This window comes from Myotis myotis, unplaced genomic scaffold (genome assembly GCF_014108235.1).
Source record: "Myotis myotis isolate mMyoMyo1 unplaced genomic scaffold, mMyoMyo1.p scaffold_m19_p_40, whole genome shotgun sequence".
Lineage (NCBI taxonomy): Eukaryota > Metazoa > Chordata > Mammalia > Chiroptera > Vespertilionidae > Myotis > Myotis myotis.
Window position 1 is genome coordinate 133,125 of NW_023416347.1, and position 24,295 is coordinate 157,419.

General features: G+C 50.3%; 1 protein-coding gene across 3 annotated transcripts in view; it reads left to right on the forward strand.

The window, feature by feature from the left end:
* The window catches only part of SLC28A1 (solute carrier family 28 member 1), a 47,454-nt gene extending 23,159 nt beyond the window's left edge, over positions 1 to 24,295 (forward strand). For all 3 annotated transcript variants that reach the window (XM_036306275.1, XM_036306274.1, XM_036306276.1), the window contains exons 8-18: positions 338 to 415; positions 7,543 to 7,623; positions 8,875 to 8,955; positions 10,612 to 10,737; positions 15,799 to 15,929; positions 17,368 to 17,536; positions 17,661 to 17,858; positions 22,260 to 22,341; positions 23,085 to 23,183; positions 23,313 to 23,424; positions 23,640 to 24,295. In XM_036306275.1, coding sequence (XP_036162168.1) covers positions 338 to 415; positions 7,543 to 7,623; positions 8,875 to 8,955; positions 10,612 to 10,737; positions 15,799 to 15,929; positions 17,368 to 17,536; positions 17,661 to 17,858; positions 22,260 to 22,341; positions 23,085 to 23,183; positions 23,313 to 23,424; positions 23,640 to 23,703 — 1,221 coding nt within the window. In that variant the 3' untranslated portion in view covers positions 23,704 to 24,295. The remainder of the gene's footprint in view (positions 1 to 337; positions 416 to 7,542; positions 7,624 to 8,874; positions 8,956 to 10,611; positions 10,738 to 15,798; positions 15,930 to 17,367; positions 17,537 to 17,660; positions 17,859 to 22,259; positions 22,342 to 23,084; positions 23,184 to 23,312; positions 23,425 to 23,639) is intronic.

Consider the following 24,295-nt stretch of genomic DNA (forward strand, 5'->3'; position numbering starts at 1 on the left):
AGGCAGCCCTTGACAGCCGCCTCACCTATCACTGTTTGGCTCCCTTTGTTGTTTATTTATTCTCTAAATAACTCTCATCTCAGAGCATTTCTTTAAACTTTATTGAAAGGATGTATCTTCTGGAGAGAGTGGCCATCAATGGGGCTTTAATGACGCACACTGCCACGTGGTGTCCAGCCCCTACAAGGCCAAGGCCTGGGGGCCTCGTCCTGGGACCAACCTGCCACTGTTTCCTCCCTCCCTCCCTCCTCCCTCCCTCCCTCCCCTCCCTCCCTCCCTCCCTCCCTCCCCCATGGGCTCACTCTGGATTTCATTTTGTTTTGTTTTCTCCTTTCAGACCTTCCTGAGCTACACCAAGGCCGGCTCCAAATTCGTGTTTGGGGAAGCTCTGATCAAGGATGTCTTTGCCTTTCAGGTCAGCTGACTGTTGGCCCACAGGCCTTTAGCAGCCTCTTCCAGGCACCTCCAGCTAGTGGGGAGCCCGAGCCAGCTGTTTGGCCCAGGCCTGGGCCGGGGGGTTCTAGAAGCAGCTGTATGGGCGGGGGTTCTGGGCGGGGGTTGCTGGGAGGGGCCCTGGCAGGAGGATGGCTTGGCTTAGCGGTTTGCTTTTAGTTCTGTTAGCTGCATCCTTGCTCTTTTCTCCCTTTCTGGAAGAATGTGCACAGACCTGCAACTTGCATCTCTCCCCTAAGCACCCTTCAGAACCATGAATTCATAGCCCATCAGGCTACGAGGATGCTCAGCGATCTTGGGCCTCCCTTTATACTACAGGGGGTCACCCCAGAGGAGCAGTGACCTGGCCACAGTGGCCCAGCAAGTTAGGGCAGAGCCAGGCCAAGGGCTGGAGGTTTAGGGAGAATATGCAGGGGGTGATTCGGGTGGTACATGCCCACCAGGTACCATTTGGGGTCACCAGGTACCAGGGGGTCCTGGACCCTGGTCTCTCCGGAAGTCGGAGTGTCTGGTTACAATTTTCTGCATAGGGGGAATCGGGGAGGGAGTAATTGGCAGGTGCGATATACAGCCCAGCTCTAGGAACGTAGCCATCCTCTGTAGTCCCAGAACGTAGTCAGTGACGTCATACCTCCCTTCCAAAGAGCATGCCTAATCGCAGTAGAAATACATTTAAATCGTATTCATGGTTGCTAAACATTTTGAGATTGGATGTTGTGTTAAGAGAGAAAAACCAAGGAAGGGAGGGAGGTTTATCATTAACCAGCCTCAGCATTTTCCTGTCAAACAATAACTGTTTCCTGGCCGCTGTGAGGCCCTATCCTTTGGACAGACTGTCAGTGGATTAGCCAGGGCTTTCTGAGCAAAGATGGGTCAGGCGAGGGAGGACTTCAGACAAATGCCCCTTGGCCACAGAACTCCCTCTCTCACAAGATTCACGAGGCACAAATTTCCCTCCTCCCTGCATTATGCACACACACACATAAACATATACATGCACACATGCATACATGCACATGAACACACACACATGAACACCCACACTTGCCAGGCTTGGGACTTATCCTCAGTGTAGGAGTGGCTTTGTTGCTGAGTCGAATAGAAGACTCAGAAGCTTTCTTTTGGTTCTTTCCATGAATCATGTGGACCTGGTCGAAGGTCCTTGGCCCATGTCAGCCTGGGGAAGTCTTCTCTGGGCTCCCTCAGATTTTTAGAATCCAAGCTGCTTCCAGCTGGGCCACAGTCCAGCTCGTCACTCCTCCAGGAAGTGGAGCCCCTGCGGGAGGGTCCTTCAGTCCCCACCGCCCCTGGCCTGGAGTCCAGCACAGTGGAGGTGGCAGCCTGGCTGGATCATTTTGATTAGTCATTCCACCTTGGCTCTATTTCCCTTCTGGTAACTTTCCACCCACATGATGGCCTCCCCTCAGGGTCCCGCATCCTTCCTGGGTCTGGCTGAGCTGGAGCACATGTCTGCTCATCCCTTCACTAACACTCCGGCCTCTGGAACGTGCACCGCTTGCTAAGCTCAGCAGTGCTGCTTACAAGGTCTTTCTGAGAAAGCCCTAGGGAAGTGGTTCTCAATCTTCCTAATGCCGTGACCCTTTCATAGAGTTCCTCATGTTGTGGTGACCCCCCAATTTCATTGTTACAAATTGAACTATTGTCTAGTATGGAACGGACTGAAGGGGTTGGAGGACGACAAAGCCCCTCCCTTCGGTGGGTCCAGAGGGAAGACAATTGGCCTCGGGGGAGGCAGGGGCTCTGGGTCAAGAGCTGGTGGTGTGGCCTGGGCCTGAGGCCGGGGCTCACCCAGATCCGTGCTGGGAGAGCATGGGGAGGGAGCAGCCGGCTAATGGGTTCTTCCTGCTCTCCCTGAAGGACCGGGGGAGCCTTTCCCTTCTGGGGCCCAACCAAAAGAATTGTCTGTCTCTGTCCCGATTTTCCCCTCGGGAGGCATGCCCTCATCTACCAGGGTTTCTTGGACAATACGTCAACCCAAACCTGAATATAAGGAATTTGATCAGGATGCCCTGGGCGGCCGTATATGATATGATGGACCCGGTAGGCAGTGGTCAGATCGAAAGACCCTGCATCCGGCCACCCCACCTGGAAAGTGGGCCACTCCCGTTCACAGAATCGCTGTAAATCAAAAGCATTAACATCATAATCGTAGTCTCCGGCTCTCTTCTTGAAGTCCTGAAAATGCTTAAGAAAACATTGCAGCGGGGAGCACACAGAAGCAGACAACGACTGTCCCATTTTGACAACAAACACCAGACAACAAACACCAGACAGACAAGTCCTGTGCAACCGAAAGTCACACTTGCCAGATGCCGTGGCCACCGTCATGGCCACCGGCTGGAGTCAGGAGGTAGTGCTGCGTCCAGCCCTCCCCTTGACTCCCCTGTGAGATCTCACCCAGGCGCCTCCTGTCCTTACCTCCTGCAGGATTTTTCAGTAAGTCCTCGCCGCTTGCCCGGTGATGGATGGGAGAGAGCCTCCTGCCCTAGATAAGGGGTCCCTCTCACCCCTGCCGCTGGGTGAGAACCTCCTGCCCTAAATAGGGGGTCCCTCTCACCCCTGCCGGGTATCTCACTGCGGCCTCCAAATGTTGTGGACCAACATTTGTGAGAATAAGACCACCGACTCCAATTAGGTCTTAAACAGCAAGCGAGGATTTATTGAGCTGGCCAGCGTCTGCCACAGGCCCCTCCTGTAACAGCCCCGAGCTTTGTGCTCGGCGAGCTTTTATTCACAGAAACCACAAACGTCCTTGATTTACAGTTACAAGTGTCTAATCAGGACCTTGACATGCAGATGTCTGGGAGTGGGAGACTTGGAATTATGCCTGGTTACCTATCCTTGACCCCCATCCTTGTTAAAATTTTTTACTGACATTCAATTCATCACAGAACATAATTAAAGCATAGTGATTAATCACAAAAACAATATGTAATTATAGATGTGTTTTCCGATGGTCTTAGGCGACTCCTGTGAAAGGGTCATTTGAGAACCGCTGCCCTAGGGAGAAGGAAATGTTCTCACCTCCCAGGGGTTTCAGGTGTCTGCCTGATGCAGCCTCTGCAATCCCCAATGGTCAGCAGTGCCACATTTTGGGGAAAAAAAAATAGTAAGTAAGACAAGGACAAAAAATACCCCAAATAAAATAAGGACTGAAAGGTACCATTGGATTGCCCGACTGCTGTGGCTCAGTGGTTGAGCATCGACCTAGGAACCAAGAAGTCATGGTTCAATTCCCTGTCAGGGCAGGTGCCAGGTTGTGGGGGTCTATCCCCAGTAGAGGGCATGCAGGAGGCAGCTGATTGATGCTGTTTCTCTCTCGTCAATGTTTCTATCTCTCTATGCCTCTTCCTTCCCCCCACCCCCCCACCTCTCTAAAATAAATTTTTAAAAGCATATTTTTAAAAAAGTACCATTGGATTTAGTAATGACCATGTTCAGGGGAGGGGCTGGGAAATAACTGGAGACCAACTTGGGATGCAAAGGAGGGAGTTGGGACCTCTGAACCAGGAGAACTCTGAGAGAGTGTGGCATCTGCAGAGGCCTCCGAAGGAGACTCCAACAGGCAGGGGCAGGGTAAGGAGTGGGTGTGAGGTCGGCAGAAAGTCAGGAGGCATGTCCAGTTTATCTGCTTTTCTGTCAGTTGCTGGGGTTGCAGCAATCAGCCTGAGGCATCTTCTCACTTTGGGTCATTGTGGTTCCTCGCTGCCTGGGGCTGCAGTGCTTGGGCTTGGGGGCTGGGGGTGTAAAGTTTGCTCAGCTCCCTCCAGGAAGAGGAAGCAGCAGGGCTCTGTCCAAATGGGTTCAGTCCTGTCTTTGGAATCTGTTTCCCGGTGAGGACATGACATCTGCTCAGAGGTGTGGCTCTCAGAGGGCGGTGTCCAGATCAACAGCCCCAGCAGTGTCTGGAGAGGCCCACTTTGGACAGGTGGCGGGGGCGTGTTCCTCAGAAATTGCATTTCTAATGAATTCTCAGGTGGTGCTGCTGGTCCGGGGACCACATTTTGAGAACCATTTGCTGAGAAGAGCTAGAAGTACTTCTCCCTTGAGTTATGGGTGAACATTGGTACTGGCAGGCACAGCCTGCTCTGAGTTTCCACAAAGCAGTGGTCAGGACTTACTGGGGCAGCTACACCCTGGGCTCAGGCTACCCTTGGAGGAGATGGGTGCTGCCCCCGAAACAGGGAAACGAGGCCCCAGGGCTCGCACAGACTAGAGCTCCTCAGGGTCACGCAGGGTCTGGGCAAGCTGCTTGGTGGGCAGGGGGTACTCTGTCTCTTGGCAGGTGTGTGACCTTGGGCAGGTAACCAGCATCTCACAGTCTCAGTGTCCCACTGGTGGAGTGAGGTTTCCTGGCTGGGAGGTCCTATTGGCCTCAGGGACCTTGTTTAGTATTAAATGTCCCACCTTAGAAAGATCAGGCCCATCTCTCTTCTCTCCCATGCATCTTCCCTCCCTAGACAGTCACCATTTAATCCAAAAGACAGCCTCCCTTCCACCATCGATCCCCATCTCTCAGAGAGAAATGTCTCTGATTGCTGCCCCGAGAAAGCCATTCTGCAGTTGGGTCCAGCGCCCTGGGCACTCTCCTTCCTGGCTCCAGCCTTCTCCGCAGCCCTGCCAACCTGCAGAGCAGTCGCCTCGCATGCTAAATTGGACAAGCTGTCTAGACAGTACGTGCTCCTCCGTGCGTTTTACTCCAAGGGTACAGCAGAGTGATGTCAGCACCCCTCGTGCTGAGGGTGTGTCCAGCACCAGGCAGTCACAGGGAGTCACGGGGCAGGAAAGGGTTTATCCAGACAGTGCCCGTGTTCCCTGTCAGGCGACATCCCCCACGGCAGTGACACCGGTGACAGATGCCAAGTGGAGCAGGTCCAGATAAATCCCACAGCCTCCTTGGGAAGGGAAGGGAAGAGAAGGGAAGGAAAACCCCTCATCTTGTCTGGTCTCCAGGGGAGCTGCCCGGGGCAGTCTCTGTTCTCACAGGGCCATTCTGTCATCCCCGTGCATTTTGAACCAGAGCCTGATTCTGATTGCTCAAGATTCTCTCTTCTTAAAAACAACAACAACCCTTCCTCCACCCCTCTCTGCTCCAGCCCCTCTTCCTTTCCACATAGCAGCTTCTCCTCAGAGCTTTTACCCTTGCTGTTTCTTTCTCCTCCTCCTCCTCCTCCTCCTCCTCCTCCCCCTCCTCCTCCTCCTCTTCCTCCTTCTCCTTCTCCTTGCTGTTTCTTTCTCCTCCTCCTCCTCCTCCCCCTCCTCCTCCCCTCCTCCTCCTCCTCCCCCTTCCTCCTCCTCCTTCTCCTTGCTGTTTCTTTCTTCTTCTTCTTCTTCTCCTGTTTCTTTCTCCTCCTCCTCCTCCCTCTCCCTCTCCTTCTCCTTCTCCTTGCTGTTTCTTTCTTCTTCTTCTCCTCCTCCTCCTCCTCTTCCTCTTTTTTAAATCCTCACCCGAGGATATTTTTCCATTGATTTTCAGAGAGAATGGAAGAGAGAGAGAAAGACAGAGAAGTATCGATGTGAGAGAAACACATCAAATGGGCCAGGGAGGTGCCTGCAACTGAGGTACGTGCCCTTGACCGGAATCGAACCTGGGACCTTTCAGTCCACAGGCTGATGCTCTATCCACTGAGCCAGACCGGTTTCGGCTGGGTGAACTGCTTTTAATGTTTTCAATGGTTGTGATATTCCAGCTCTCCCACTTGCCATTTTAGCATAAGAATGCTCCCATGTTGTTACCAACTCTGCCCGACTTACTATTTTAAACCTGTTTGGAACAGATCACACATTCCAACAGAACAAAAGGGGATATAGTAAAAAGTGGGTCTCCCTCCCACCCCCCAACACCCCCCACCCGCCCCCAAGTCACCCGTTCCCTCTGCAAGGCAGCTGCCATCCCAGGCACTTGCAGATCCTTCTAGTGATATTGCGTGCCCACACAGGAGCGCACACAATGCCACCCACCCTTGTCTACACATAGAACAGCACCCTGTTCTCCACCTTCCCTTTTTATTTAACGACTCTCTTGGAAATGATTGCAGAGAGAGCTGCCTCGTTCTCGCTTCCCAGCCTTAGTGCTCCACTGTGTGGCTGTACATCAGGTTATTAAACTCCCCCTCCCCCGAGACACATGTGCGTTATTGCCTGTCCTGGTGACTAGAAATCAGCCTGCAGTGAGGCAGCCCTGGGGTGGGGCCCTGGGGTGGGGCCCTGGCCAGGAGACGGGGTGATGGTTGGGAAAGAAATTTTGAAGGAAGAATTGGTGAGGCTCAGAGTGAGAAAAGAGAAGTGACAAGCTTGGGAATAGGGAACGAGGTGACAGGAGGAAACGCTGGTTGCAGGTCCATGAGGAGTCTCATTCTGAGCCAGATAAGGGGCTCCTAACTCGGGCCCAAAGCACAGGAGGGAGGTTGAAGCCAGAGTCATGGGCCAGGGAGTGAGCTCACAGCCAAGGACAGACACTGTGCAAAGAGAGAGAAAGAACACTAGCCGTTTCGGCTCAGCAGATAGAACGTCGCCCTGAAGACCGAAGGGCCCTTGGTGTGATTCCGGACAAGGGCATGGACCTCAGTTCCAGGCTCCTCCCCAGCCCATGCCCTGGTCAGGGCTCGTGCAGGAGGCAACCAATCAATGTGTTTCTCTCACATCTGTATTTCTCTCTGCCTTTCCCTCTCTCTTCCACTCTCTCTGAAAATCAATGGAAAAAATATCCTCAGGTGAGGATTTAAAAAAAAAAAAGCGCTAGAGAAAGACATCTTATGCTCGTTTTACAGGCCATAAAAAGTGGTGGACTCTTTCCTGCCTCTCTACCACAACTCAGGCCTCGTCTGTGGTGAGGGGAGGAGGAGGGATGGCTGGGCAGATGGTCAATATTTGGAGGGGACAGACGTGTCTCTGGAGAGGCCACATATGTAATCCCACGCACTGAATGCAGAGCTGCTTCCCTGACGCTGTCAGGCCTCTGAGAGGCAAGGCCTTGGGTGGAGAGGCTGCCTGGTAGGTATCCCTGAGGCCCTGCCTGGTCCCAGCCACCCACCTGCCCCTCACCCGGGGCCTCCGCTCTTCCTGCAGGTTCTGCCCATCATTGTCTTCTTCAGCTGTGTCATGTCCATTCTCTACTACCTGGGCCTCATGCAGTGGCTGATCCTGAAGGTGAGTCCCAACACCGTGGCCTGGGCTCTCCCAGAGACACCTGCTCCGGGGGTTCACACTCTCCCAGAATGCCTTGCTCCCATGGCTCAAACCCTCCCCCAACCCCCTAGCCTTTCTCAAATCTACTGCTAACCAAATATCTTTTCACAGAGTCTGTTGTCATGATACTAGGCAGACATGGCACCACAATCCAGGGTAATCTTTGTGGGAGGGAAGTTTGTAGAATTGAGGGTGCGTTGAGAAGAAATGTTAGAGGGGGAAAAATAATTCATACCAAAAAATCTTGTGAGACCGGAGCAGGGGCTACATTGGCCAGACTTAGCTGGTGTAAATGCCAAATCCTGTGCTTATGTTCATAATATCTGCTGCACAAAATCAGGATGCAGGAGACAGCATTGCACCAGGCCAAAGATTATGAGTTTTTAGCTGATTGAGCTCAGAATAAACCAATACCGTCAGGTGGCTGCCGGGAATGCAGAAACCGCCTGCGGTTATGTTAAGAGTGTGGCACGAGGGAGGCAAAGACGCCTCCGTTTGGAGAATGTGTTTAGCCAAGGGGCTATGACAAACTGAACATCAGAGAGAGTGCAGGGCCGAACCTACGCTCCACGGACTGGCTGGAGGAGGTAGGGATGACGGGCCTGGGAAAGAGAAGGCCCGGGTGGAGGAGGCTGAGGGTAGGATAGCTGTCTCCAAACATGGAGGGAAGGGGCAGTTTGGGAGGTACCAGCAGTGAGGAGAAATTCCAGAGAAGCAGATTTCATCTTGATTGAAAGGAAGAACTTTCTAATATAGCGTTTCCAAAGCCTTATTCACGAAACTCTGGTTCCATAGCAGCTTAATAAATGCTTCTAGGTAAAGGGATCCCACAGTAAAATGGTTTTGTGGTTTTTGGGGTTTTTTTTTTTTTTGATGCTAACAAATTTAAACAAGTCTTGTGCGGGACTTGTCAGAGCCTTTACTGAGCTAATATGTAGTAATCTCCAAGGTGTGTGTGTGTGTGTGTGTGTGTGTGTGTGTGTGTGTGTGTACAGTAATTCTCAAATATATTTGACCAAGGAATCCTTTTTTCATGGATGGTAAGTCCCCATCAATGGAGGTTTGGAAGGGGAAGATGAATGGACCTTTTGGAGGAAATGTAGGGGGGGGGGGGCTCCTGCGTGGGTTGGGAGTTGGAAGGAAGCCTCGTAAGGTAACTCCCGACTCTCTCTGCCTCTGGGACTTGCTGATGCCAGCCCTGCTTGCTCCTAGATTGCCTGGCTGATGCAGGTCACCATGCGCACCACCGCCCCTGAGACCCTGAGTGTGGCTGGAAACATCTTTGTGAGCCAGGTGGGTCCTGCACCTCCTGCTGTCATGCCTGTCAGCAGCCTCCCATGGAGACCAGCTGTTCTGGGTCCCTGGAGCTCTGATTTAGTCAGTAGAAGAGCCATTGAACCTTCTCCCGGGGTCACCAAAGACGGCTGCCTCAGGGATGCACATCTGGGTCATGCCAGGGAGGATGCTATCTGGCACCTCCTACTCCTCTGGGCCTAGGCTGCCTTCATCAGCTTAGAGACGCACAAATCCTAGAGATGGAATCTAGCTTTCCCCTTTTGTACACGAGGAAACCGAGGCTCAAGGGTAGGAATGACTGGCTAAGAGCCAACAAGATAAGCCAGGACTTAGAATCCCATTGTTTTAGTTCCTGACCAGGGTTCTTTCTACTACATCCTTTTGTCTTTCTTTTCCCTTCCTCTTTCTGAAAATGTATTTTTCATAGTAAGTGTGACTCTGAAGGCATGGTTAGTCCTGAGTCCCTCCCTTTCAGAAGGCCTGACCCTCCTGAGGGCGAGTCTCTGCAGACCATTCCAAGATCCAGGCCCATCTGTCACCAAAAGGCATACTTGCCTTTCTTTCTGGCAACCCCCAGGCTTCACTGAAAGCTCAGCCTGGCCGGCATGATTCAGTGGTTTAAGCATCAACCTATGAACCAGGAGGTCACATTTCAATTCCCAGTCAGGGCGCATGCCCAGTTTGTGGACTCGATCCCAAGTGTGGGATGTGCAGGAGGCAGCCAATCAATGATTCTCTCTCATCATTGATGTTTCTCTCTCTCTCTCTCTCTCTCTCTCTCTCTCTCTCTCTCTCTCTCTCTCCCTCTCTCTCTCCCTCTCCCCCTCCCTCTCCCTTTCTCTCTGAAATCAATAAAAATCCTATATAATAAAAGGGTAATATGCAAATTGACCCTATCAGCAGAACAACCAAAACAACTGCTGGACCAGTCACTCTGGGGCGCACTGACCACCTCTTGGTCCCTTTCCCCAGCCAGCAGGCTCCAATCGCATGCTGGCCACCTGTGGCAGGGGCGGGGCTGGCGAGTGGGTGGGAAAAGCTGACCTCTTGGTCCCTTCCTCCAGCCGTCAGGCATCGATCACCTGATGGTGAATAGGGAACCGGGGTGGGGGGTGGGGGTGGCAGCGGGGGGCGGGACCAGCTGCGGGCAGCTGGGGAAGATGGCCCTGATCGCAGGTCAGGCCTAGGGACTGTACCCGTACATGAATTTCATGCACCGGGCCTCTAGTATATTTTAAAAAAACAAAAAGTTTAGACCCAAGTTACATCTGCTCCTGGCCCTTTGCATGAAAAGAGGTCATTCTTTGAACCTCTCTTATCCTCTATTTGCTCTCCTGAAAAAAGGGCATGATGTCTTCCTCCTCAGAAGGTTGTGAGTAATAACTGTGAGGTGCTTGGACGTGGTAGGAGCTCAACACAGGAGCATTATCAGGCCAAGTGGCAGGGCTGGGGGTCCTTGTACAGAGCAGGCTACAACGGATGTTCAGAGCGATTCAGTCAAGTACAGACCACAGTCTTCACCCCACCTGCTGTCTCTTCCCCTGGGACCCCCAGCACTCACTGGGAGCTGCCCACTCCAGTGGGGAGGGAACTCCCCAGGTTCCTGTGCTGGCCCGGCCAGTTCCGTTTGTCTGATACCTTTCCTGCTTGCAGACCGAAGCTCCTCTGCTGATCCGGCCCTACTTGGAGGACATGACGCTCTCTGAAGTCCACGTTGTCATGACCGGAGGCTATGCCACCATTGCCGGCTCCCTGCTGGGTGCCTACATCTCCTTTGGGGTATGAACACACTCCTGAAAGGGAGTGTAATTTGCTGTCAGTTTTAAAATACTTTCCCTTGATCCAGTTAGAAATATCGGGATACAGAAATATTTTCACAAGTGGTCAAATATGCAAAATTCTATTATTATTTGCAATAGAAGAACAAAACAAAACAAGAAACAACCTAAATGTCAAGCAGTGAGGGGATGAGTTGGGTGAATTTATCCATACAATGCCATGCCACAAGCCCCTAGAGCAGCGGTTCTCAACCTGTGGGTCGCGACCCCTTTGGCGGTCGAACAACCCTTTCACAGGGGTCTCCTAAGACCATCCTGCATATCAGATATTTACATTACAATTCATAACAGTAGCAACATTACAGTTATGAAGTAGCAACGAAAATAATTTTATGGTTGGGTCACAACATGAGGAACTGTATTTAAAGGGCCAGAAGGCTGAGAACCACTGCCCTAGAGTGAGGTGGGCTGTGGTCTGCCTTTCACTGTCCCTGATGCTGTGTATGTATGCGTTGAGGGATGACAGAATGACCCCCACTGTCCTCTCCTCTGGTCCCAAATTCCACCTCTCATCTCTGTCCTTGGGGGTGGCCAAGGGACAAGCCAGACTGCCCCTCAGCACTTTCTCCCTCAGGGCACTGGGCTGCACCAGTCAGCTCAGCTCCACACCCCACAGAGCTGCCTGGGCAGAGAGGTGGCTCTGTGACCTCAAGAAGTTTGCTTGTCTTTGTCTTCCGGCCTGGCACCCTTCCATCTAGAATTTTCGAGGTCACCTGCTTCACACTGAGGCTTAGGGAAGGTCCATCAGAGCTGGTGCACCCCCCACCCACTCCACCTCCAATTGATTTAGGAAGGTGTTTGATATTTCAAAACTGGAAACTCGAAACTGTTCCCGAAGCTTTTTTTCATGGTGGCATATTAGGGGCGGGAATGCCATAATATTTTCAGGACTCATAATATTTTCAGGACTTAGGGCCTTTGACTGTCTTAACCTGGTTCTAGGTCTCGCAGCCAGTTAAAAGAATGGTCTTCTTTCTGCTGCATCCATGTGGCTGCCCTTACTTCAGGCTAAAATCCTGGAAGAACTCTGTCCCTTTTCCACCTGCCTTACAACTCATCCTGCTCTCCTTCCCCTTCTCGGGCAGGAGTCCAGGGCGGCCCCAGGCAGCAGGGGCCTGGGTGCCCACTTGCCTGTAGCTCTACAGAATGTGCAGAGGCTGCCAGGACCAGCCAGATGACCAGGGCCTCCATTCACAGCCTATATCTGGCAGCCTCCAGGCTACCGCCCAGCTGGCCCAGGTGAAAAGCACCTACTAGAGAAGTCTGGTATCAGAGAAGCTCTCTTCTGCCCCCACCTGGCTCTTGGCCGCCACTGCAGCAGCCTCGGACCTTCTCCCACAGCCCTGCCTTCTTCCCACCCTCTCCCCTCTGCTTTCACTCCCTCCTCCAGGCACTTCCTCACTGTATCCTTGCTCTGCCCTCAGCCTCTGACTTACTGGAAGACCCCTCTTGTTCTCTCCTCCTTTCTCATTGTTGCTCAGCTTCTGGGTCCCTCTGCCCTGCACCTTCCTATTGCTAATATCTGGACATTTCTAGACCCGCATTGTCCAACCCAGGAGCCATGAAGCCACACATGGCTGGCTATGGAGCACTTGAAGTGGGGCCGGTCTGAAATGAGATCTGCCCTGAGACTTAGTATGGAAAAAGTCCATATGTCGTATTAATAAGTTCAATATTGATGACATGGGTGGAGAGATAATATTTGGGATAGAGTGGGTTAACTAAAATGTATTATTAAAATTAATTTTACCTGTTTCTTTTTAATTGGCTACTAGAAACTTTAAAGTCAAAGATGTGGTTCTCATTGTATTTGCCTTGGACAGTGCTGATCTAGACCTTCTCTCTGGTCTGGGACCCGAGGGTTACTTGACTGAATTCTTTCATGGTGGCCTGCACATGGTACATCTCCCTCTTCACCATACTTTCCAAAACTCTAAAGCAGGCACCCACTCTCTTCACTAATCCTGGGAACTGGTCTCTCTTCCCACCCCTCTGGTTCAGGAGCCACCGCGAGAGGAGATTAAGATGTGTGCCAGGAGCTGTGGACACGGCCGGGCAGGGTGACACTGAGGAGCGGGCAGTGCCACTGATGCTCCCTAGTCAGTTGTGCAAGAGTTGGGCACATGTCAGCGGGGTCTGGAGTGAGGCCAAGTGAACATCCACTACTTAGTTTTAACACCTGTAAAATGGGCGAGATTACTGCCCATCGCACAGCAGCTTAAGAATTAAATGCGATATCATGCAATTAGCATGATATTGAAGACATGGTAGTTACTTCTCTGACATAGTAGGGTCAGAAATACCTCCTCCTGAAACAGGGCAGCGTCATGCTCTGTAGTTGTCTGGATGTATTTTCTTTCTCAGTAAAGATCTTTCTTAAAAAATATATTTTTATTGATTCCAGAGTGGAAGGGAGAGGGAGGGAGTGATAAAAACATCAATGATGAGAGAGAACCATTGATTGGCTGCCTCCTGCACGCCCCCTACTGGGGATCAAGCCTGCAACCCAGGCATGTGTCCTTGGCCGGAATCGAACCCGGGACCCTTCAATCCCCTGGCCGACACTCTAGCCACTGAGCCAGGGCCTCAGTAAAGATCTTTTTGAAAATTCAAATGGAGAGCTCATGCCCTGTATCCCTCTCTGACCTGGGCCTTGGGGGTTGGAACAGAAGGCATTCCTGCCCGGGTATCTGGGATGTCATGGCCCTGAGAAGCAGCTGGCCTAGCGGGGGCCGGGGGGGGGGGGGGGAGCGTGTATGGGCTGGCCCAGTGGCCCAGAGAGCCCAGCCTGGGCAGGACTCACCCCTTTTCAAGATGAGCAGTACATGTCCAGCTGGGGCCTTTGAGGCTGTGGCCACGACTGCCTTACAGCATTGCGGCTTAAATTTACCTCCCTTCCTTCTTGTCCTTTTTATTTAAAATTTAAGAACTGCAGCCCTAGCCGGTTTGGCTCAGCAGATAGAGCATCGCCTGCTGACTTAAGGGTCCCCAGTTCGATTCCGGTCAAGGGCATGTACCTCGGTTCCAGGCTCTGGTGTTAGGCAACCAATTGATGTGTCTCTTTCACATCGATATTTCCCTCTCTCTCTGTCTCTCCCCCTTCCTTCCACTCTCTAAAAAAAAATAATAAAATAAAATTTAAGGACTGCAGTTGACTTATTATAAAATTTAAAAAGAAGTCTATTTTACTTTTCTGTTTATAAACGCAATATATATCCTTGTGAAATTTTCAAAACACACAAAAAAGCAGAAAGAAAAGAAAATCACCCTTGGCTTTCCAGGGGCAGCGAAAACTGGTTGGCACTGTGGTGTCTTTCTTTCTGGTCTTATAGCTCCAGAGCCTGCTTTCCCGCATCATTGAGGTTATGCTCTATATGCAATTTTGTGGTCATTTCCCCTGTGATTGTGAAGCTTTGGTAACCATTGTTTTCTATGGCAGCTTGACAATGCTTAGCCACTCCCCATTGTTATGTGTTTGGCTTGGCTCTAATTTCCCCATTTGGTAAATAACACAGTGGAAGAGAACAGGGAAGCAGAGGGGTTGGGGCCACCACAAGGATAGAAATCCAGGAAGGGACAGTCCTGGGGCTCAGGTGGCTCTGCCATCTTGCTGGGAAGGGTTTCGAAGCATGGCTCCAGAGACATCAGGACCCAGGGCCAAAGGGTGGCTGTGGTGGGAGGTAGATTTCCTGAGAAGAGCTCTCCAACCCAGGAGTGGGTGTGATGGGCTCCCTTGAAGAGGTGAGTATTCAAGAAGCGATCTTGCCGCCCTAACCGGTATGGCTCAGTGGATAGAGTGTCGGCTTGCAGACTGAAGGGTCCCAGGCTTGATTCTGGTCAAGGGCATGTACCTTGGTTGCGGGCACATCCCTAGTAGGGGGTATGCAGGAAGCAGCTGATTGATGTTTCTAACTCTCTACCCCTCTCCCTTCCTCTCTGTAAAAAAATCAATAAGATATATATATTTTTTAAAAAAGTGATCTTGCCTTAGCCAATTTGGCTCAGTGGATAGAGCACTGGCCTGAAGATTGAAGAGTCCCAAGTTCGATTCCGGTCAAAGATACATACCCAGGTTTCGGGCTCGATCCCCAGTAGGGGGCGTGCAGAAGGCAGCCGAGCAATGATTCTTTCTCATCATTGATGTTTTTATCTCCCCCTCCCTCTCCCTTCCTCTCTCAAATCAATAAAAATATATTAGGAAGAGATCTTATATAGGGAGGACATTCCTACAGTCCGAGGTTGAATTAGGTCACCTCTTGGATCCATTTCAACTCTCAAGTTCTGTGAACTTTGTCTGAAACCATCACAAACCCCTCCACCAGTGGCCAACCAGTCCTTGTATTAATGGTCAAAGGGACACAGCGCAGAAGAGAAGGATGAACTTTGAACTTTGACCCAAAAGGCCTGATGGGTTCTAATTCTTTGTCTTCCTCTATATTAGGCAAGTCAGACTTAATCCTTTGGGGACTCAGTTTCCTTCTTTATAAAATGGGGTAACACTATAGTTGTCTCTTGAACAGCATGAGTTTGAACAATCTGGACCCACTTTTACAGGGATATCATTCAGTAAGTACTATATTCTCCCTTTTTCATGATTTTCTTTTCTCTATTGTAAGGATAGAACATACAAAATATGTGTTAATTGACTGGTATTGGTAAGGCTTCTAGTCAACAGCAGGTTATGAGTAGTTAACTTTTGGAGGAGCCAGAAGTTATATGCAGATTTTTGACTATTTTTGACTGGTGTTCAGTGTCCCTGACCCCTGCTTTCTCAAGGGTCAACTGTACTCATCCGCCTGACTTACAGACACTCTGGGGGAAATATGAGCTCTGTACTATAGCCTGGGGCCCGCTGCACATAAAAGGAATTATAATGGACAAAGGTGGCAGCAGTTCTGACAATAATGACAGCCCAGTGGGGCTGAGTACAGTGGCCCCTGCTGCCCTGGGCCGCACTGCTTGGCCCCCACGTCCTCCTGTAACCCCCATCTCCCTCTTGCAGATCGACGCCGCCTCTTTGATTGCTGCCTCTGTGATGGCCGCCCCGTGCGCTCTGGCCCTCTCCAAGCTGGTCTACCCGGAGGTAGAGGAGTCCAGGTTCAGAAACGAGGAAGGAGTGCAGCTAAGCTCCGGGTGAGCACAGCAGGACTCATGCTGGTGCGGAGGTGGGGACAGGAGCAGAGGCAGGAGACAGCAGTGGGTCCTGTGTTCTCTGCCCTTCCACCACGCCCAGGCTCACCTCTTGCCTTAAACTGCCCTCTTTGTGGCTTCGCTTAGAAAAACTCGAACTCCAGTTCTTGCATCTTAATTTCCTTCTTGGAACAGCAGGAAACAATGGGCTGGTCAAGGCATGGGAGGGTGGCCTGGGTCTTGTGTGGTGAGGAGGGTCTTGCCACCTTCCCCACAAACCTTGAGCTCTGACCACCAGTGTGTCAATCACATATTCACTTACTGAGCGCTGTCCCGGATCTCACTCACCTCCTAACACCTCTTCATCATGTTCTTAACAGCTGCTGAGTAACATCTATCCTTTAAAAATGTTGAAAAGGGCCCTAGCTAGTTTGGCACGGTGGATAGAGCGTTGGCCTGCAGACTGAAGGGTCCTGGCTTCTATTCCGGTCAAGGGCACATACCCAGGTTGTGGGCTCGATCCCCAGTAGGGGGCCTGTAGGAGGCAGGCAATCAATGATTGTTTTTCATCACTGATGTTTCTATCTCTCTCTCCCTCTCTCTTCCTCTCTGAAATCCATCAAAATATATTTTAAAAATAAATAAAAATCTTGAAAAGATATCACTTTTGACAAATGAGCGTGGGGATACAGTATGCTCACAGCGCCCTGAAGGTTGAGAGCAGCACTGTCCTATAGAAATATGATCTAGAATTTTCTGGTCGCTGTCTTTTAAAAAGTAAAAAGAAGCAGGAGAGTTTAATAAAATACTTTATTAACCCAATATATCCAAAATATTATCTTCTCAACATTTTTATAAAATGATTTGTTTTCATATTGAATATTTTGGTACTAAATCTCTAAAAACCTAGTGTGTGATTTCCACTTACCACGCACCTCAGCTCTGAGCAGTCTCCTTTCAAGTGCTCCGAAGTCACATGTGGCTCGTGGCTCCTGTCGTGGGCTGCTTTGCCCTGGAAACCTGGGTCTCCTTCTGGTGCTGGGACCAGCCCTTCTCTCTGTGTGTGTCAAAGGGAAAAAACAAGGACCTTCGGCTCTGAACTACATTGCCCAGGGTTCTTTTCTGACCCCATAGGACAGTGATGGCGAACCTATGACACGCGTGTCAGAGGTGACACGCAAACTCATTTTTTTGGTCGATTTTTCTTTGTTAAATGGCATTTAAATATATAAAATAAATATCAAAAATATAAATCTTTGTTTTACTATGGTTGCAAACATCAAAAAATTTCTATATGTGACACGGCACCAGAGTTAAGTTAGGGTTTTTCAAAATGCTGACACGCCGAGCTCAAAAGGTTCGCCGTCACTGCCATAGGATGAGAGGCCTTGCTGTGTGTGTGGGGTCAGGCCAATAAGATGACTCTTGATCCCAACAACAGAGATGCTCAGAACATCTTAGAAGCCGCCAGCAGCGGGGCCGCCATCTCTGTGAACCTCATTGCCAACATCGTGGCCAACCTGATCGCCTTCCTGGCCGTGCTGGACTTCATCAATGCTACCTTCTCCTGGCTGGGGCACATGGTGAACATCCAGGGGCTCAGCTTTCAGGTACAGCCCCGGCCGACCCGCATGGCCTGGGGAGGGGGCAGTCCTGGGCAGTGGGTGGTGGTGGACATTCAGCAGAGCCCAGGCCAGCCCGGGTCCCAGCAGCTCCCCTTGCCTTGTGTCTCAGCTCATCTGCTCCTACATCCTGCGGCCGGTGGCTTTCTTAATGGGAGTGGCCTGGGAGGACTGCCCGGTGGTGTCCGAGCTGCTGGGGATCAAGCTGTTTCTGAATGAGTTTGTGGCCTATGAGAAGCTCTCCAAGTACAAGAACCGCCGCCTTACTGGGGTTGAGGAGTGGATCAATGGCGAGAAGCAGTGGATCTCCGTGAGTGTCCGGTCCCCTCCCTGAGGCAGGAGCATGACCCAGCTGCTCCTCCTGTTCCATGGGCCCTGTGTTCCACCTCCCACATCCTACTGCCCTGGGCCCAAGACGGCTTCGGGCCTCACGGCCATCACCTTGGGTCCTCAGGAGGCTGAGGTGCGGGGAAGGAGCCTTGTGGGAGATGTGGGAGATCTGGCCGTAGATGGGCTACCATCCTGTGTGGCCTTGGGCCAGCCGCTGCTCCTTGCCTCTCTAGAAAAACTGGTGTAACACCTGCTATATCTACCCCGAAGGAATAGGTATGAGCCTCCAGCGAGCCCTGAGGGTGAAGTAGGGAGACCTTACCACTACAGCCGCTGTCAGTACATTGCATTCAGTTCAGGGGTTGGCTCTTTCTGTTAAAATTTATTTTTAAAACTATAAAAGCTATAAAATGAACCTTTGTAAAAGAGTTCAAGCTCCATGTCACATCATCAGGAATGAAAATTTACCAATCTCACACCAGCCTAAAATAATAGCTATTGTTGTATACAGTTTCTTCTATTCTTTTAAAGATAATTTGTATAGTTTTCATTTTAGTATTCAAACTCTATTGTAGCCAGCTTTTCTCACCTACTATTATGACATAAGCATCATTTAAAAAGTATACTATATATATTTTTGTATTGATTTCAGAGAGGAAGGGAGAGAGATAGAGAGAGAGAGAAACATCAATGATGAGAGAGAATCATTGATTGCTACCTCCTGCACATCTCCTACTGGGGATTGAGCCTATAACCCGGGCATGTGCCCTGACCAGGAATCAAACCATGATCTCCTGGTTCATAGGTTAACACTCAACCACTGAGCCACACCGACTGGGCTAAGCTTCATTTTTTAAAAAAAAATATATTTTTTACTGATTCAGAGAGGAAGGGAGAGGGAGAGAGGGATAGAAACATCAATGATGAGAGAGAATCATGGTTCGGCTGCCTCCTGCACACCTCCCACTTGGAATCAAGCCCACAACCCAGGCATGTGCCCTTGACTGGAATTGAGTTAGGGACCCTTCAGTCCACAGGCCGACGCTCTATCCACTGAGCCAGACCAGCTAGGGCTAAGCTTCATTTTTGATATCTGTATTCTCACACATTACACATATCAAAAACGATATTGATTTGTCATCAGTTAAGGTGAATTCCGTTATTTGGCGATCATGCACAATGCTGAAGGGGATAGGTTTGTTTACAGAACTTTTCCCTGCTCTCCGATCATTCCCTCAGGAGCTTTTCCAGATGTGGGATGACTCAGTCAAAGGGCGTGAGTCCTGTGGTTGCTGCCAGTAACTTTCCCAAAGGGTTGTAGCAACTGAAATCACCCCCAGCTGTGCCTGTGAGCAACGCCTTCACCACACACTGAACAGCACTGAGTCGCCTCTTAAAAAAAGAAGTTCTAGTTGAATGGGCAAATAATAGCTCATGGTGTTCATTTATGTTTCTTGGGTTACTAGGAACTTTTAACATGAAATATTCGTTTTGTCTTTTAATTGTAAAGGAATGTACTCTTTCTAAAAAAAACTTTATGTGGAGTAAAAGGACAGTTTCCCTCTCACTCCTCATCCTCAGCTCCTCTCTCACTCTCTTCTGTAGAGATAGTGGATGGTACATTCCTTCAGGACCATTTTAAAAAATCCTTACCCGAAGATATGTTTATTGATTTTTTGAGAGAGAAAGGGAGGGAGAGAAACATCGATGTGAGAGAGAAACATTGATCTGTTACCCCCACACACACACTCCCCCTGACCGGGGATCGAACCTGCAACTTTTTGGTGTATGGTAAGTATGTACCCTGGTCGGGAATCAAACCCACAACCTTTTGGTGTATGGGACGATGCTCCAACCAACTGAGCCACCCAGCCAGAGCAGGGTCATTTTTTCATGAACTTCAGTCCTTCAGCAAGTATTTGTTGAGACTTCTGAGGTGCCATGCATTCTGTGAGGTACCAGGAATAGAAAGGGGAGTCAGACAGATCCTGGTGTCATGGAACTTACATCTAGTGAAGGACACAGGTAAAACAAAAGAAAGCAAAAGAATAAAAAATAAAATAACGACAATTCATGGTTTTATGAAGGAGACACCAGGAGGAAATGGGGGAGAGAGGGAGGTCTTTATTGGCTGGTCAGGAAAGGACTCTCTGCAATATGGAATTTAGGCCAAGACTTGGAGGGAGGAGAGGGGGCCAGGAGAAGCTGGGCAAAGCATTCCCGGGAAAGAGGTATGTGCAAAGGCCCTGAGGTTGAAAAGCACTTGTTTAGAGAACTGAGAGGAGAGAGTGCAGGTAGAGAAGGTGGTAATCATAAAAGACAGTGGCACAGGCCAAGGAGAAGTAGGATATTACTGACAATTTGACATTTCACATTTTAAGAGTACTTGGGCTGCTATATGGAGGGTAACTATAGGTGAGCAAGCAGGATGCAGGAGTCTTAATATTTATTATTTTTTTAAGTCTGTTTTTTAAAAAGTATATATGAATATATATATATGTATATATATATGTATATATGTATATGTATATATATATATGTATATATCCTTTCAAAGAGGAAGGGAAAGGGAGAGAGAGATAGAAACATCAATGATGAGAGAGAATCACTGATAGGCTGTCTCCTGCACGCCCCCTACTGGGGATCAAGCCCGCAACCCTGGGCATGTGCCCTTGATCAGAATCGAACCCGGAACCCTTCAGTCTATAGGCGGACACTCTATTCACTGAGTCAAACCAGCCAGGGCAGTAATGGCAAACCCATGACATGCATGTCAGAGGTGACACGCGAACTCATTTTTTTGGTCGATTTTTCTTTGTTAAATGGCATTTAAATATATAAAATAAATATCAAAAATATAAGTCTTTGTTTTACTATGGTTGCAAATATCAAAAAATTTCTATATATGACACGGCGCCAGAGTTAAGTTAGGGTTTTTCAAAATGCTGACACGCCGAGCTCAAAAGGTTCGCCATCACTGACTGCTAGGGCTATATATTTTATATTAATTTTAATAAACTCTTTATGGTATAAAGACATTAACCGTTTTCTGTTACATTGTCTACATATATTTGTCTCCCCCCCCCCACTTTATTTTGTATTCAGTGATTTTTCTTTTATCACACATTTTACACCAAATCTTTTCCTTTGGGATTTCTTCTAGTATTTCTAAACTTAGTTTTCTCCATTCCAGAAATCTGCTAAGTGTTAAATTTCTGGGACGTCATGGTGTTGTTAAAAGCATGAGCTCTGAAGGCAGAACTGAGTTCAAATTCTGACACAGCCGCATTCTTGCTGTGTGAACTTCCTCAGTTACCTAACCACTCTGAGGCTCGGCTTTCCCCTCTCCAAAATGAGAGTGATAACACTGCATTGGAACTATAATAATTATCCTATAGTTTGCATTATTTGCTGTTTAAAATATCAGTATTTATCTACTTCAATGATCTAGAATTTATTTTTTTATATGATATGAAGTATGGGTCTAAGCCAATCCCTGTCCCCTCCTCTCAAATTGTTGCATTTTGACTCAAAACACCTCTTTCCGGAAAATTAAGTAACTGTGCAGAGCAAAAGAGAAGAATTACCTTGCTTAAACTTGTACTGTGTGCCTGGTGTTTCCCATAGATGGTATGATCCTTCCAAGCTGGTACTGTCTTCCCCACCCTCCAGACGGAGGAACGAAAACATAAAGAGGCTATTGCCTTGCTCAACCTGATCATACCTGGGGACAAGCCTGGAACCCAAGTTGGTTGGGTTCCACGTCCCTCATTCTCTTCACGAGGCCACAATCCCTCCACCCTCAGAGTTCTCAGCAGAAGAGTCCACAGGAGTCAGGAGTGCAAGACTGTAGAGTGTTGGGAAGGGGCCAATCACCCAAGTGCCCCCTGGGTGCAGAGCTTGGTAGGACTGAGCCCGCCTGAATCACGTCCAGAAGGGCTGGTGATTAAGCTGAGCAGAGCAAAGGGCGCCTGAGGTGGTGCAGCTTGACCTGACTTAGAGGTGGGTGTGCAAGGCCTGGCAGGGCAGCACCGAGTATTCCCAAGGTCAAAGACACAGAACAGCCCAGCAGGTGTAACTCAGTGGCTGAGCATCCACCTATGAACTAGGAGGTCGAGGTTCCATTCCTGGTAGGGGCACATGCCAGGGTTATGGGCTCAATCCCCAGTGTAGGGTGTACAGGAGGCAGCCAATCAATGATTCTTTCTCACCATTGACGTTTTTATCTCTCTGTCTCCCTTCCTCTTTGAAATCAATAAAAATATATCTTAAAAAAACACACAGAGCAAGTGGGTGATGTGAAGGCCAGGGAGCCGGGTGGTGTAGGGTGCTCCCATCCCGTCTGAGGGAGCCCCTCCTCACTCATCCTCTGTAATTCCAGGTCCGAGCAGAAATCCTCACGACATACGCCCTGTGTGGATTTGCCAACCTCAGCTCCATTGGCATCATGCTGGGAGGCCTGGGTGAGTCTTGGGGGGCATCCCGGGCATCCTGGACTGTCGGGGACCTGGGCTCTAGTCCCGGCTATGAAACAACTTCCTGGGGACCTGTAGGTCTCAGTTCCCTGTCTTTGTCTAAGGAGAGGCCTGAATGAGATGGCCATGGAGGTTCCTCCCAGCCCAGGAATTCCATGATTTCTTGGCTTCTGGGTGCAGCCCAGGCCGAGCCTGGCTCTGGGATCTGGCGAGGGACCGGAAGCACGGTGCTGGTCTCTCTCCTAAGACCCTGGCCTGCCATTTCCCACTCCCAGTGGACAGGCAGGCTTGGGCACCCAGGGAGGCAGGCTCTGCCCAGCTCTCAGCTCTCTGCAGAAACCCCTTCCTTCTACTCTTCGCAGTCCCCCTGCCTGGGCTTGTAACCACCCCATTTTACAGAGGAGGACACGGATTCGTGGAGAAGTGAAGTGATAGCCTAAGTCACACAGCTGGCCAATGGCTAGGCCTGTATTTAATCCCAGGCCCACCTGACTCCAGACACAGGTTCTTTTCCTACATCTGCCTCCGGTGAGGTGTGTGGAGAGGTGTGGGGTGCTACCTAGTGGCCCAAGTCAGGCCAAGGACTCCCAAACTCAGCCAGTGTCAGGAGGACAGTGTCCATCCCTGGCTGCCTAGAAGAGAAAGGGGAGTCAGCAGACGCAGCAGCGGTGCAGAGCGTGGGCAGAGAGGCCCTCGGCGTCCTGGCCCTGAGCATTCCTGTCCCCTTGCAGCCTCCATGGTCCCCCAACGGAAGAGCGACTTCTCCCAGATCGTGCTGCGGGCACTCTTCACAGGGGCCTGTGTATCCCTGATGAACGCCTGTGTGGCAGGTGAGTCCCTGCCTGGCAGAGCCCTGATTTCTCACTGGGCTGGGCACTGGGGCTCTGGACTTTTCGGAAGTCCCTGAGGGTGGGAAGTGAGGGGATAGACCCTGCTTGCCATCTGCTTTCTCTGCACAGGGATCCTCTATGTGCCCAGGGAGGCCGAGGTCAACTGTACGAGCCTCCTGAACACAACCCTCAGCAGCACCAGCTTTGATGTGTACCAGTGCTGCCGCAAGGCCTTTCAGAGGTGAGGGCCAGGGGACGCCATGGGCACCTGGGCAAGGAATAGAAAGGTCATGGCCGTGGTTGATGTGGCCAGGGGAGGAGGAAGTGGGGCTTGAGGACCAAATTTGGGGAAGAAAGATGGACCAGAGACATGGAGCAACTTTTCCAGGGTTGCACAGCCTGTAGGGGCCAGCAGAGCCAGTGCTGGGGGTCAGACAAGCTTTTGCTTTCTTTCAGCACCAGCCCGGAGTTCAGCCTGGACAACTGCTGCCGATTTTACAACAACACAATCTGTCCATAGTGGGGCAGCATGACTTGGTGCCTTCTGGGGGCTGTTCTTCCCCAGGAGGCAGCTGACCCCACCTTTCCCTCTCCAGGCCTGTCCTCGGGAAAGCCCACTGGGAGGGAGCAGTGGCGTGAGTGGGCGGAGTCTGCCTTCTCTGTTCTCCCCTCCACATCCAACAGCACCCTGGTCTTTTTAGTCCCTTCCTACCATGGATCTCTCCCACGCACCCTTTCCTTCTCTTATGGCCACTTGCCCCTGGCATCTAGGCCCCCATCTTCCCTCTTCTCTGGCACATGGGGCTTACTGAGGCTTACCTCTGACCATGGTTTCTCCTGAAGGCCCCTTCCCCTACTTCCACAGACTCCCCACTGCCTTCCTTCATTGCACTTCCCAAACTGGTGTCCTGTGGAACACTCCCACAAGGTGTCCAGAACTTCCATGGTCCACTAGGTTTGGGAAACACTAGGCTAAATAAAGTTAGACAGGGGTTTTTTTTTTATTGTTTTATTGCTTAAAGTATTACAAGGAGTTATTATATATGTCTCCTTTTTTTTCCTCCCCTTGACCTTCCCCTAGCCTCCCATACCCCCCGGTGTCTTGTGTCCAT